General features: G+C 38.8%; 1 protein-coding gene across 9 annotated transcripts in view; it reads right to left on the bottom strand.

The window, feature by feature from the left end:
* Nucleotides 1–16,138, bottom strand: part of adam22 (ADAM metallopeptidase domain 22) — a 356,035-nt gene that overhangs the window by 83,190 nt on the left and 256,707 nt on the right. For all 9 annotated transcript variants that reach the window (XM_063044159.1, XM_063044161.1, XM_063044160.1 and 6 more), the window contains exons 15-16: nucleotides 15,750–15,849; nucleotides 13,158–13,229 (exon numbers count right to left, since the gene is read on the bottom strand). In XM_063044159.1, coding sequence (XP_062900229.1) covers nucleotides 13,158–13,229; nucleotides 15,750–15,849 — 172 coding nt within the window. The remainder of the gene's footprint in view (nucleotides 1–13,157; nucleotides 13,230–15,749; nucleotides 15,850–16,138) is intronic.

The raw sequence follows: 16,138 nt of genomic DNA, 5'->3' as shown, positions 1-16,138 counted from the left end.
TTCAAGTTGTAGATAGCAACAAAAGTAATTCAAATCGAAAACAGGAAATTAGGAAATTGCAAAGTGAAATTGATGATATTTATACGTTGGAAACTCAAAGAAATTTTCTTTACCTGAGACAAAAGAATTATGAAGTAGGAGGTAAATCAGCTAGATTATTAGCATATAAATTACGAAAACAACAAGCAGACAATACAATTCATAAAATAAAGAATCCAAAGACAAAGCTTGTGTAGGGTACAATAGGGAAAATTCAAGAGAGTTTTGAAACGTATTATCGAGAGCTGTACTCCCAACCCTGGGCCCCCAATGAGCCCTATATAGACAGTGTATTGAATTTTTTAGATCTACCTAAACTTACAGATTTACAAAATGAAAGTTTATTAGAACCAGTAACTGTCAAAGAACTGAACGTGGCCATCTCTAGGTTAAAGGCTGGAAAGTCCCCGGGTTCTGATGGGTTTACCTCAGAGTGGTACAAGTCCCTGAAGACACTGTTAGCCCCATTACTACTTAACACCTTTAATTGGATCTTGCAGAGAGGAGAAACTCCACCTTCCTGGAGAGAAGCGATTATTTCAGTTATTCCTAAAGAGGGTAAAGATAAACTGGAATGTGGCAATTATCGGCCAATTAGTGTTCTTAATTTAGATTACAAACTATTTACATCTATATTAGCGCGCAGATTGGAAAAGCTTTTACCTGGCCTAATCCATTTAGACCAGACTGGATTTATTCAACAAAGACAAACACAGGACAACATAAGGAGAACTCTGCACATATTAGAACAGGTTAATAAGAACGAGACAGAGACAATGGTAGTAGGATTGGACGCTGAGAAAGCTTTTGATTCGGTTAGTTGGGCATTCCTATACAGAGTGTTAGGAAGATTCGGCTTTCAAGAAAGGTTTATTAAAGTAATTCAGACTCTGTATGACAGCCCAACAGCCCGAATTAAGATAAATGGGGACCTCTCTGACTCCTTCATTTTAGAGAGAGGCACTAGACAGGGATGCCCAATTTCTCCTCTCCTTTTTGCGCTATATATTGAACCACTTGCCCAACTAATAAGACAGAGCGAAATCGTAAAAGGTATCAAGGTGGCAGGGATTGAACAGAAAGTGGCGTTATTCGCAGATGATGTTTTGGTCTATCTGAGTGAACCAGAAAAATCATTTATAGGATTGTTTACACTGTTGGATGACTTTGGGAAAATATCAGGTTATAAAATAAATGTAAAGAAAACGCAGGTTATGTCCCTAAATTATACACCATCCAAAAAATTGCAGGATACATACGATCTTAAGTGGGAAGCTAAATCATTAAAATATTTAGGAATAACCCTGCCGAAGGATCTTTCAACACTGTCACAGGTAAATTATGGGCCATTAATCTCAGAGATAAAAGCAGATATGCAAGGATGGAATCTTATCCCCTTTTTAAGTTTAAATTCAAGGATAAATACTATAAAAATGAATATTCTTCCTCGGTTATTATATCTTTTCCGTACTTTACCAGTGGAGGTGGATGATAATCAATTCAGGGAATGGGACAAATGGATTTCCCGCTTCATTTGGCAAGGAAGGAAACCTAGAATTTGATATAACACCTTACAGTTAGGGAAGGAAAGAGGAGGTATGGTTCTTCCTTGCCTGAGAAATTATTTTTATGCCTCACAGATAACCCCTCTGTTATATTGGTGTAATAGGGAATATAAGGCTAGATGGAAGGAAATAGAATTTGGATTAGTTGACAGTTTTCCTCTTCAGGCCTCAATAGCTGACAAAGGATTGATGGCCCAGTTGGAAAAATTTAATAATGCTTGGATAAATCTTACATTAAAAGTATGGCAGAAGGTAGTTAATTCATGTGGAATTAATAACATGCTAAAACTCTTCAGATGGTGTGCATATGATACCGAATTCCTTCCCAACAGAGGAGATAAAAGATTTGAGCTATGGATAAAGAAAGGTCTTACAACCTACCTCTCATTTATAGATAAAAGAGTATTACAAAGTTTCCAAATCCTGCAGGACAAACATGGCCTAGAACATAATGACTTTTTTAGGTACCTTCAAATACGAAACTATGTTAACCAGAGTTGTAGATATACAGACCTATCAACAGTAGAATTAGAATTTTTCAAGATTCTGAATTTGGCTTGCAGTTCAATACCTAGTAAATCAGTTTCTCGCCTATATAATGCACTCTCCCATGCTAAAAATGTAAATACACTGTATATTAAAGAGAAGTGGGAGAAAGAAGCGGGGTTGGTACTTTCAGAGGAGGCTTGGGGGAAAATCTGCAGCTTTCAATGGTCCTCGACTAATTCTTTGACTTGGAGAGAACATTGTTGGAAAAACATTATAAGATACTTCAAGACCCCATATCAGGAAAAATATAAAGATACAAACGTGATGTGTTGGAGAAGGTGCGGCTCTAAGGAGGCAAATCATTTTCATATTTTCTGGGATTGCCCTAAATTAAGTCTATTTTGGGAAGGAATTCATAGAACATTAGTTAAGGTACTTAGGTCCCAGATACCTCTGAACTTTGAGACGCTCTATTTGGGGCATGTATTGTTCCTTGAACAGAAGGAAGATATAAAGTTGCTGCAGGCCCTCTTAGCGGCAAGTAAGAAATCAATCACTAGAAAATGGCTAAATCCAATACCACCTACATTAGAAGATTGGTACGAAATTATCTTGGAAATATTTAAAATGGAAAAGTTGACTTACTCCCTGAGAACTCAAAAAGAAACATTTTATCAAATCTGGAATAAATGGATTGAATATATAACCCCAATGCGAGCAGACTTTAGATGACTCTCCTAATGATTTATATTGCTCTTCTCATCAACACAGTAATATTGCTAACGTAAGCACCCCTAGTCTAAATGTTTGTTGTTTTTCTTTTGGAAAATAGAGAATTAACACAAGTAAAGGGAAAGATTTGGGAAAGGGATAAAAAAAAATGAAAAAATTAAGTAAATAAGTACATAGGGATTGGATAATTATGTCTGCGGGCAGGAACAAGCACGAACAAATTGGGATATAAACACCTACAATGGTTGGTATATAGGCTTGTATGCAACATTTTGGACCAGTGGAAATGGTCCAGAAGGGTTGTATGGAAACTATTATTACCATTTTTCTTAACAACTAATTTCATTAGTTAGCCTAATAGGTTAGATTTACCACAGTACATAATTATCTATTTAAATGTTTATTTTGCTTTTATATCATCTCAATGTGTACTTAAGAATGTATAAATAATTGTAGTTTTATACATATAAAAAAATGGAAAAGGTTATATGTGTGAAAAAAGTACATGATAATTGTGAACTCCTTATCCAAATAAAAATAAAATTAAAAAAAAAGAAATGATGACACCAAGGAATTTTTAGTTGCTGTCCCTCTCCATTTCTGATTCCCCAATGAGTACTGGCTCATAGACCTACAGTTTCCTCCTCCTGAAGTCAAGAATCAGCTCCTTGGTCTTGCTGACATTGAGTGAAAGGTTGTTGTTGTGGCACCACTCAGCTACTCTCCTTCCTATATACTGATTCATCACCAACTTCGATATGGCCAATGACAGTGGTGTCATCGAAAAACATAATATGGCATTGGAGCTGTGCTTAGCCTTACAGTCATAGGTATAAAGTGAGTAGAGGAGGGGACTAAACACCTGGCCATGTGGTGTACCTCTGCTAAGGGAGATTATGGAGGAGATGTTGTTGCCAATCTGAATTGACTGGGGTTTGCAAGTGAGAAAATCGAGGATCCAGTTGCACAAGGAGGTTTTGAGGCCTACATCTTGAAACTTATTAGTTTTGAGGGACTCACACTATTGAATGCTGAGCTAAAGTCAATAAAGGGCATCCTGATGTATGCATTTTTGCTGTCCAGATGTTACGGGATTGTTCTTTTCTTTCTTTCTTTCTTTTTCAATCTTTTTATTAATATCAAAATGTTAAACATAACATAGTATTAATACAAAACTATTGGGATTACATTGTTAAAAATTAACATATATAAATATAAACTCAGTTGGCACACAGGTATTAAACCTCCCAAAATCGTACAAAATATGAATATAATATACAAAAAAACAGAAATAGCATGAAAAAGAGAAAAAAAGACAAAAATAACTAATCTAAACAATGCTAACCAACTAAACTAAGGAAAAGAAAAAGACGTGGGCTGTTGTGTGACATCAAAAAGAACCATTAGTGTCATTAACTCCACTCCTCTCTGCATACATTTAAAAGAAATAGAATAGGTTTGGAAAAGGTCAAATTACATCATATGGAAGTGTTGAATAAATGGCCTCCAAGTCTTTTCGAATTTAATAGAAGGATCATAAATGACACTTATAATTGTTTCTAAATTTAAACACAACATAGTTTGAAAGAACCAATGAAATGTGGTGGAAGGATTGATCTCTTTCCAACTCAGCAAAATGGATCTTCTAGCCATTAGTCTAAGAAATGCAAACAGGATTAAGTGAAGAGCCAATGAAGTGGCATCTGCTGTGGACCTGTTGCGACAGTCGGCAAACTGGAGCAGATCCAGGTTGCTTTTTAGTCAATAGTTGATATGGTTCATCACCAACCAGGCAGATTATCATGTTTTTCTTAGGCACCAGTATAACTGAAGCCTACCTCAAGCAGATGGATACCTCAGATTGCCAAAGCAAGATGTCAAAGATATTAGTAAACGTTCCAGCCAGTTGGTCAGCACAGTTCTTCAGTTCTCAGCTAGGTACCCTATCTGGGCAGGATGCTTTCCGTAGGTTCACCCTCCTGAAGGATGCTCTCATGTCAGCCTCAGAGACCAAAATCACAGGCTCATTGGGAGCTGTGGGATTTTGTGAAGGTGTGTCTATGTTTTGACGGTCAAAGCAAGTATAAAAGGCATGGTGCTCATCTGGGAGTGAAACCTTGTTGCAAGTATGTCATTTGGTTTCAATTTCTAGAAAGTGATAGCATTCAAGCCCTGCCACAGCTGTCGAGCATCCTTCAGTGATTCTAGTTTGGTCCAGAACTGCCACTTCAAATGTGAGAAGGCTTTCTGGAGATCATACCTGGACCTCTTGTATTTAACTTGGTAGCCAGACCTGAATGCCACCAATCTGGCCCTCAGTAAATTGCTGATCTCATGGTTCATCCAGGCTTTCTAATTAGGGAAGACTGAATTTGTTGTAGGGACACACTTGTCTATGATTGTCTTTATAAAATCCATGATAACCATGGTGTGTTCAGGTCCTCTGATGAATCCTTGAACACAGCCCAGTCTACCAGCTTGAACTAATCCCATAGCTGCTCCTCAACCTTCGGCAACCACCTCTTTGTTGTCCTTATCTCTGGAGCCTTGCTCTTTAGCCTCTGCCTGTATGCAGGTTGGATGAAGACAGCTAAGTGATCAGACTTCCTAAGATACGGTCTAGGCATGGAACAGTAGAAATTCCTAATCATAGTGTAACTGTGGTCTAGTGTGTTGGAACCCTTGGTGCTACAGGTGATATGTTGATGATAATTGGGCAGGGATTTCTCAAACAAGCCTGACTGAAGTCCTCAATAATGATTTGAAAGGCATCGGGGTAGGCTGTTTCTTGTTTGCTAATCACAGTACTCAATACATGGAGTACTTGCTTAACATCTGCCCTTGGTGGTATGTAAACTACGGGCGGGTTCTCTGAGGAGAAATCTCTGACAAGTAAAATGGTTGGCACTTAATCATCAGATGTTCCAGATCAGGGAAACAAGAGAGTGACAAGACTGCTGAGTCTGTGCACCACAGAAGGCTTATCATGAAATTCCAAAATGCCTCTTGCACAACACAAGTTAGTGTACTTCTAGCGTAATCTAGTATATATATTGTTTGAGTGAGCATTCTTGTTTGTTTAAATAATCATTACGAGTTTTATGTATAAATACACAAATTGCATACATCATCAAGCTACCACATGATATGTGTGCACCCCGCTTAGAGTAAACACAAAGTTAGACCCACATATCAGACTCCCCTGTCTTTGTTGAGTTAATTTGTTATTTTGAAGTTACAAAACATAACATTGGCAATGAGGTATTTTAAAAATGAACCCGAGACAGCTATCGACCTGTTGAAGCACAGAGAGATGTTCAAGCTAAAAAAAACGCAGTAAGGGATGGTTGATTTTTTTTTTAAAAAAACAACCCAGCATGTGCAGAGACTGTCGAGTTAAAAAAAAAAGCAGCACAGCACATGTTCTTCAGAAGGGAAGACACAATTGAGTTTTATTAAAAAATTAGAAAATGGAAGAATTCATGGGTTCATAAGGGATGATAATAATCATGAAAAATGCAGAAATGGTTTGCTACATCAGAAAAATGATGTTTGGTTACACAAAACATAACTGGAATATGTATACTGAGCTAATTGAGCAATATTTTAAAGCAAATGAAATAGCCAACAAGAAACAAATACCAATTTTGCTGTGTGCCTTCAGTTTAAAGGCTTACAGTTTGCTTCAAAGTTTGACTGCTCCGAGCAGACCAGCAGAAAAGAACTTTGCTGTTATTGTAAAAGTAATGCAGGAACATTTGGAACCAAAGCCATTGTTTATTTCAGAAGACTTCAGCTTTTGTAAGTGAAGGGGAGTCCTTTTTAACGTACGTAGCTGAGTTGAAGAGATTGTGTGAGCTCTGTCAGTTTGGTAATGGTGTTAATGATGCACTAATAGGTTGGTTAGTTAGTGGATTCTTACAAGAAAGCATTCAAAAATGGCTCCTAACTGAGGCAAACTTACATTTAAAAGAGCAGTTGAAATTGCTGTATCAATGGAAACAGCACACAGAGACTCAGTTGAGTTGCAGTCAGAAATTAAAGTGAGCATGAACAGAATTGCAGTGCCTAAAAAGAAACCAGCCTTGGCTAAACGAATACTGTTATTGTTGTGGCAGGGACTCATGTACACCAGACCAATGCAAGTTTAAAGGCAAAACTTGCAGACAATGCAACAAAGTAAGACACATACAAAGAGCCTGGCGGACAGACGAAAATAAATGCTTTGCACTAAGAATAGAAAAAGCTATAAAGTCAAGTTACAATTTCAAAAAGAGTACTAATCTCCATGCTTTTGATGAAAAATCTGACAATGACGAGAGTGGCACAGGACTGAGTAGCCTTGAGACCTACTGTGTGAAAACTAAAATGGACAAGCAATATGCCTTACACCAGAAGCGAATGGCAAATTAATTCAAATGGAATTGGACACTGGTTCAGCTATTTCAGTCATTCCACAAAATTAGCTTCAAAGATACTAAACTGAAGCCTGCAGATAGCCAACACTGAGAACTTATACTGGAGAAAAGATAACTCCTATGGAATGACATTCGCAGCAGTGAAATACAACTAGCAACAAGTCACATTGAGCTTGTATGTGGTAAAAACGAGAAGACAAGGATTGTGGGGACATGATTGGCTGAGACAACTACAACTTGATTGGAGATCCATCCACCATTTGTATGCCACATCCCCTGTAGTAGTCAACTGAAAGTGAATTAAGGAAGGTACTGGATGGTGCCACAGCACTGCTCAGGATGGCATTGAGAAACACAAACATATTAAGGGTAAGATAGCATTAAATGAAAATGCTGAACCAAAATTTTACCAACTATGATAAAGCAGCCAGTGAGCTAGATTGCATGGAATCTGAAGGAATTCTTTCCAAGGCTGAGTTGAGCCCATGGGCAATGCAAGTGGTCCTAGTAGCCAAGAAGTATGGGTCTGTCAGGATGTCTGATGATGTTAAAGTTACCATCAACCCAGTATTGAAAGTAGATCAATACCTTCTGCCCAGGATAAAGAATACCTTTGCAAAATTTTGAGGAGAAAAACACTTCAGCAAAGTGGATTTAGCTGAGGTCTACTTGCAGATGGAAGAAGTGTCCAAAGTGTTTCTCACCATAAACACTCACAAAGGGCTTAATTGCTATAATGGGCTTATTTTTGGAATAGCATCTGCACCTGCACTCTGACAGAAAGCCATGGACCAGGTGCTGCAAGGCTGCCCAGGCTCTCAGTGTTACCTGGATGACATCATTGTTACTGGTAAGGATGAGAAGGAACATCTCCAAAACCTCAAGACTGTGTTAAAAAGATTAGAAGATTATGGGCTCAGAGCATGACGCAACAAGTGTGAATTCTTTAAACCAAGCATCACTTACTGTGGTCACACTATTGATGCACCAGGTTTACACAAATGTGCTGAGAAAATTCAAGCAGTAGTGGATGCACTGAGGCCAAAGAACATGTCACAGTTGCGGTCATTTTTAGGATTTATCAATTACTATTACAGATTTCTAGCAAACATGGTTACTGTGCTCAACTGCTTGAACTCATTTCTGCAGATTGGGAAGAAATGGCAAAGACAAATCAGTGCAAGGTGGCTTTCAAAAAGGAAAAGGAAATGGTGACATCAGACACTGTACTGACATATTATGATCAACATCACCCAGTGAAGCTTGCCTATGACACCTCGTCTTATGGTATAGGTGAAATCATGTTGTATATTACAAATGATGAGAGTAAACACCCCGTAGCCTTTGCATCATATTTCCTTACCGTTGCAGAGAAAAATTATACACAGATTGACAGAGAGGCCTTGAGTCGGGTTTTGGGGGGTGGGGGGAGGGTAAACCATTCAACCAGTACCTGTATAGGAGAGAGTTTACCCTCGTTACTGATCATCTACCACTAGTGTCCATTGTCAATCCACAGAAGGGTGTGGACTAACAGCAGAAGTACAAATGCAGAGATGGGCTGTTTCTTGGAGAACACAATTGCAAGATCGAATTCAAAAGGACAACTAATCATGGAAATAATGATGGATTGTCTTGCTTACCTATGGAAAAGGAAATAGCTGAAAAATTTACAAAAGAGGACTTCCTCTAGATGTATTCTCCCGAATGCAAATTGACAGTTTCCCTATTATGGCAGAGATGAGCTAAAGGGAAACCAGAAAAGAACCCACACTGTAATATGGTGCAGAAAGTCCAGTTCCCCCATATTTACCAGTGCTGAGATGAACTTCCCCTTGACAGTGGTTGCCTTATGTGGGGATTAAGGGTTGATGTACCATGCAAGCTGAGAGCTAAAGGTGTTGGAGGAGCTGCAGTACATGTTGTTCATCTAGGTGTGGTTAAAACGTAAGTGTTGGCTCAATGTTTTGTCTGGTGGCCTGGTTAGAGCAGCAGAATCGAGCAACTTGCCATGCACTGAACGTGATGCCAGCATCTCAAGAGGATGCCAAGATCAGTGCCTCTCCATCCCTGGGAATAGCCTGCTTTGCCCAGGAAGAGGATTCATCTGGAACTTGCTGGACTGTTCATAGGCACAAATTTCTTGGTAGTAGTGGATGCAGCTACAAAGTGGCCAGAAGTGTTTCTAATAACCTCCACTACAGCTTTGCACACTACACTGTTGATGTGTTCAGAAGTCTTTTCGCAAGGACTGATTTTCAGACCTCTTAGTCAGTGACAATAGGCCACAGTTTTTGGGGGAACAGTTTCAGTCATTCCTAAAATTGAATAGAATAAGACATTTTACATCTGCACCGTACTACCCTGCTACAAATGGCTTGGTGGAAAGGTTTGTCCAGAACCTTTCATACTGCTAGCAATGTCAGCAGAACACACTACACTAACACTGAACTAGAAGCTTGTCGATTTCCTCTTTACATATCATAATGCAACACATTCCACAGCCAGTAAACTCATCAGCTAGGCTGCTCCTACGTCATCCCTTGCATTCACGCTTGTATCTCTTCAAATCCAATCTCTGAAAGACTACACAGAGAAAACAGCTCAGAAAAATTGAAGGCTCCTCAAATAAGAATGTTCAATGTTTCACTCCTGGACTAGTAGTCCTGGTGAGGGACTACAGAGGTAATCAGAAAGATTAAGGACAGAAATGGACTACTCTCGTATTCAGTGGAAATTATAACTGATATCATCTGGAGATGATACATTGGTCAGTTGAGGAGAGCAGAGTCAATTTTTTGGTGTAGAAAGTTGGCTACCATTGTTAGAACCACTTCCTGCAGTCTTAGAGTCAAATCCTATAACCACCATGGAGGAGGCCCCAAACCTGAGACTGTTTTCACAGCCATAAGTCTCTCTTGCCAAACAGAGTGACCTCCCTTGTCAGGAAAGACTGGGAAAGCCTCCACAATGATTAAATCTTTAGGCCTGAATGGGACAATTTAAAATGTGGATGTTTGAATTGTAGTTGTGTTATATATAATACCACACATATAGTTGAGATCTATATTGAGCTGTAGTTTATAATTATGGAGTGTATTTAATATTTCAGTAATATTTGAGTAATCTTATTACAGTACATAAATAATTTGACTAAACATTCTTGTTCATTTAAATAATTAATTGCAGGCTAGGTGTATAAATACGTGAATTGCATACGTCTTCACATGCGTGCCTAGCTTAAATTAGACATGAAGTTAAACTCACATTTCCAAACTCCTATGGCTTCCTTTGAATTAGTTTAATGTTTTGAGGGTACAGAACATAACACTATTTACCCTATATGTGCCTTTTGTAATATTATGTATCTCTTTCAAGACATTTCCATCTACTTATGTGGTCTATAACTCACTATTCACTGTCTGGTCATATGTTTGTCTAAATGTTTCTTAGTAGTTGCTGTTGCATATGCTTCTACCACCTCCCTTAGCAGCACCTTCCGAGTACCTACCGCGGTCCCTGTCAAGAAATACTGCAAATCTTCTTTAAAGTGCCATCCCCACCTCACTTTAAAGTTATGCCCTCCATTATGTGACTATTCAAAATCTGGAAAAGACTCTATCTACCATAGATACCTCTCAAAATTTTATATATCTCTTTTAGCCTGCCCCTCAGCCTGAACTTTTATACTCAATGTTCCAGCAGGTAAAGAAAGCCTGCTGTGTGCCTTATTTAACACTTACTTCTCTCAGCACCTTGAGTTTCTTCTCTCCTTTTACAGCTTCCATTCTCAGGGGTACACTAGAGCTGGTAGTTAATGCCAGTTATCCCTTTGTTCTCTCACCTTGCCAAGCTCCAGTATTCAGGGGAGAACTTCAATAGGTATCAGAGGATAATCTGCCAAAGGAAAACTCTGAACCAGAACCAAAAGCACATGGTATCCATCCAGTTCTGCTCCTAACTGAACTAGAATGAGGATGAATGCTCAGAGACATTTTAAAACACGTTAAGTTTATTGACAGCTCTGACAGAAGGTAAAGCTCCTCTCCATCTTTGCATTCTATCAGAGGAAGACCAAGTTGTCATTTAGAGCTTGCAGTCTCACTTGGGAAAAACCTCTCATATCCTGCCAGGTAAATGCACCTGTGCGGAGACTGCTAGTTAAATAGACATAGACATAGACATACTTTATTGATCCCGAGGGAAATTGAGTTTCGTTACAGCAAGAATAGAGCATAAATATAGAAATACAAAAACCACAAACAATCAAACAACAATATACAAACTATGCCAGATGGAAATAAGTCCAGGACCAGCCTATTGGCTCAGGGTGTCTGACCCTCCACGGGAGGAGCTGCAAAGTTCAATGTGCACAGGCAGGAACAACCTCTGATGACGCCCAGCGTTCTACCTCCGTGGAATATGTCCAACAGCAAAAAGTTCAATATCCGGGCTACAAACACGTTCCTCGATCGTAATATGACCAGGATTGCATCATCTGTTGTTAACCAGAACAGCAAGCCCCCAACTCCTTTACGCTTACTGCTCTCAGTGCACTTCCGGTCAGCCCGAACGGACTGGAAGCCCTCCATGGAAAAGTATTGATCAGGTATGTCCACGTGCAGTCCAAGTGGAGAACTTCTCTTCTCCATAAGTCTCTGTTGTCCCGACCCGATCCTCTTTCCTTTCCTTTTTGACCCCCTCTGCATCCTCTGTGTGTTTTCCTCCGGATTTCAGCCGGGGTATCTGCCGCTCTGTTCGCTAAACCGGCTGGCATAAGCGCAATCAGCTGGTCCCTGGAATAAACAATGCGACCGTACTGCTGCCTCGCTAATGAGATGTGTCTGAATGTAACTATTTCCAGCGCTAAAAACCCAAATAAAACTCTCTCCACCAGCATGTTAGAGAGGGTGCAGCTTAAACGTGTTACCGTGAAAAAAATACAATAAATACCGTAAGTTAAAAAGTAACATACAGTCTAGCCTGAAGTATTCCCACAACCTATGGACTCACTTTCACGTACTCCTCATCTCATGTTCTGGATTTTTATTGCTTATTTAAAAACATTACTGTATTATATTTATAGGATTTTTTCTCTCTTTTCATATTTGCACAATTTGTTGTCTTTTGCATGCTGGCTATTTGCCCATCTTATGTCCAGTTTTTTCATTGATTCTGTTGTGTTTCTTTGTATTCACTGTGAATGCCCACAATAAAATGAATCTGAGGATAGTATATGGTGACATATATGTACTTAGATCATAAATTTACTTTGAACTTTTGAACATAACCTGGCATAGTTATAAATTGTCTAGTGGAATCTGTATGATGGAAACATAATGACTCAGGTTTTAGGGAATGTGACTTAAAGATGTACATCACTGCTAGCCTCAGAAAAAAGCTACCTGCAAAGAACTAGCAAGCTTTTTCAAATAAATTATCTCATTTCTGATATGACTTTCAATCTGATACCATCCACCACAATCGTTTGGCATCTAGTAACAGTGAATTGAATGTGCATTCTGATCAGCTAGAGTGAAGAAAACAAATAAACCTTTTGTTATAAATTTAAAAACCTTGGGAATGATACACTACATTTATAACATTTGTTTTACAGGGCCAATGAAGACCAGCAATGATTAAAATTTAGGTCAGTTAAAAATACATTTATACATTCAACAATTACTATGAGTAACAATAAAATGAAGTTTATGCTTCTTCCCTGATTCTATTTTGCTGGCAACACAACAACACTGCATCATACCTAGATGCAAGATATATATCCGGCAGTGAATGCAGGAATTCTGCATACATGGATACCAAAGTTGCTGCAGGAGCAATCTTACACAGTAATGTTACTGACTGCTACTGTGACAGTCACAGATTTTGAGCCATAAACAGATTTGTTACTCACAGTCGGTGAGCCACAATCACATTCTTCTCCTGCCTCCACAAATCCATTACCACATTCCGGAGGATCAAGAAGCTGTATTAGTAAAAAGACAACATAGTTACACTGAAAGGCCCCAAGATGTGAAACATTAACCCTGTTATTTCTCTCCATGGATGCTGTCTGACCTAATAAGTGTTCACAGCATTTTCTGTTTTTATTTCAGATTTCCAGCGCCTGTTGTTTTGTCCCCCAGATATTCATTCCTTGTAACCCAATTCACTGTTACTGGTCAATTTTTAAAACAACTACTAAATGATATCGTTTAATTGCTGAAAAAATTGTTCAAACAATCTTGGATTTCTTAATGTAACAATAATCATAAGGACTAAATACTCTCATTATTATATCTGAAAATCCAGAATGTATCCAGAAATATTATCTATTTGATAAACAGTGTATTTTTTACTTTCTTTTCTAATTTGTCTGTTGTCTGCAACATTGCTTACCAGGTCCCTTATGCTACCAGGTAAAGTGGACAAGCAGGAAACAAATCCCTTGACTTTGCCCCCAGCTTTCACTTTCCCAATATCACATGTCTACATCCAGGAACACAGTTTATTGGAGGTAGCAAGTGTGAAGACTTGCTTTGCAATACCACAACTGTCATGTTAAGGATTTGTACCATCTAAACAAACTCGGTATTGTTTCTCCAAGTCTGTCATTGTTGGGATTGTCCATAAGGGTCCTGACCCTCCTGTTTTGGACATTGCATTGGAATGGAGTATTCTGTGCCTGTTTTGGACATTACATTGGAATGGAGTATTCTGTGCCTGTTTTGGACATTACATTGGAATGGAGTATTCTGTGCCTGTTTTGGACATTACATTGGAATGGAGTATTCTGTGCCTGTTTTGGACATTGCATTGGAATGGAGTATTCTGTGCCTGTTTTGGACATTACATTGGAATGGAGTATTCTGTGCCTGTTTTGGGGTATGTGTTGTCTAGCAGGAATCAAGACAACTCATCCGAGAATTCTAGTAGGCTGTTAATTTTGAGATAGTTTTCAGTTTCTTAGTAAGTTATAACGTTGATTCAGTAAATTCTGAAGAAGCTAACCATTATTTCCAGTACAAAGCAGTAAGAGTTTTAATGAAGAGGAAAAAGTCATCATGCTCTTTTCATAATTCTCAGCAGACCCCTCAAACCCTCAAACTTGACTACATTAGTAGTTTGCTTTGCACTTAGTAACTGTCCTCATAAACTAGTGGAGTCAATACCAGAAAGGCTCACAGTGGCATAAATAGAGAAATGAATACACAACAGTGCTGCTGTGCTGGGAATATGCAGCACTCCGCTGTCCTCCTCACTGTGCTGGGAAACCCCCTCCTCTGCTGACTCTCCAGCAGCAATGAATTTCCACTTGGCTTCATGCGGAGAGGCTGCAGAAGAAAGCCAGCATTGGTGTAGCCACTCAGCACTGAGTTGTGGGGTTCAAAGTTGCATCTTGCTGTTGGATCTGTTGGAAGCAGCTGACTCATTCCCTTCACTTGCATCTTGAATGCAGAGATACTGTATCCCTATGGTAACAGGTTCAATTGACCTTGTTAGCATAAGGAAATCTCCAAAGCTGGGGAGACATGTGCAGTCAAACAGAGAGAAGCTAATACAGCAGCTTTCATCACATCCATCCTGGAGGGGACAAGAGCACAGGACCTAGGTGGTCTATTAATGTGTAGAGCAGCTACTGCCAATCCCCAGCAATGTCAATATTCACTGTACCAAACAGGATGCATCCCCAAGCCCCACATCAAAACTCCAGCCCATCTAACACTAGCCTTGATAAACAGCTTCTCCACTCCAGAGGTGAGTCATTGCTCCTGGAGCATCAACAGAAGGCAAGAATTCATGCAGGTTCCGAGTGCTGCAAGGCTTTGGACAAGATTCCTGTCACAACCTCATGTTCCTTTAGGGAGGATAAGGATTTGTACCAGGAGCAGATGACATCTCTAAATTTCTGTTATGTACCTGTGAGTGCTTAGACTTGAGGAAGAATCGGCACTCTACAAGGTAGCATGAAGCTGGGGACTTTCAAATCATTTTGCCCACATTAATGGAATTCCTTACTAAGTTACTCTGTACTTCGTCCAATGTTCTAGTCAGAGGCTTCTGACCAACGTCTCTTCCTATTCCAAAAGTTTAGTTGTGATTTATATAATCAATAATTTGTCTGAGGTCTTATTATCAATAAGGTTACAGTTTCATAAACTTCAAATAGATTACTATTGTTACCTCCTAAATAAAATAAACCAACAAATTACCTTTTCTTCTAATTTCATTACTGATATCAATTCACTTTGCATTTTTAAGGATAATAACTATGCAAGTGTACCTACTGCATCATTACACTGTACATTTGGATGACTATATTTGTATGTACAAATGTGTAGTTGTACAATTAAAGTAATTTTCTCAGAATAACATAAAACATAACTCACAAATATTTCAAAGCATGACTCTAAGAATTCACTTACAAGCCAAGACTGAGACAGTAAACAATTAAAAATGTTTATTATAAACAATGTAAAATAATGTGTGTAATTCTGATACTTACTCGGGTAGGTTTATTGAAGAGACAACTACCACCACCGCTGTTCAAAAATTCCCGGTATTCTTCTATGTTGCATTTAGAAAATACACTCGGAAGATAATATCTGCAATTATTAGTACAATGAATCAACACAATCATAGAAAAATACAGACCTCATTTATCACTTGCAATTATGCATCTTTTTAACAAAGAAAGATCAGTTGAAATACTTAAAAGACTTGCACTCATTCTTGGTTCCACAAACAGCAAGGATGATTATCAATAATCTGCTTTTCAGTACTATGGTTATAATGGGAATTGGGGTGTATGGGGTGTCAGGGAAGGGTAGCACCTCTGGTGGGGGAACATGTCGCGTCCTTTTCAAGACGGTTAGTCCACCTTTGGTCCCCACC

The sequence above is a fragment of the Mobula hypostoma genome, chromosome 3, assembly GCF_963921235.1.
Source record: "Mobula hypostoma chromosome 3, sMobHyp1.1, whole genome shotgun sequence".
In the NCBI taxonomy this organism is placed as follows: domain Eukaryota; kingdom Metazoa; phylum Chordata; class Chondrichthyes; order Myliobatiformes; family Myliobatidae; genus Mobula; species Mobula hypostoma.
Note: the sequence above shows the minus strand (reverse complement) of the source record. Positions and strands in the feature narration are given on the sequence as shown.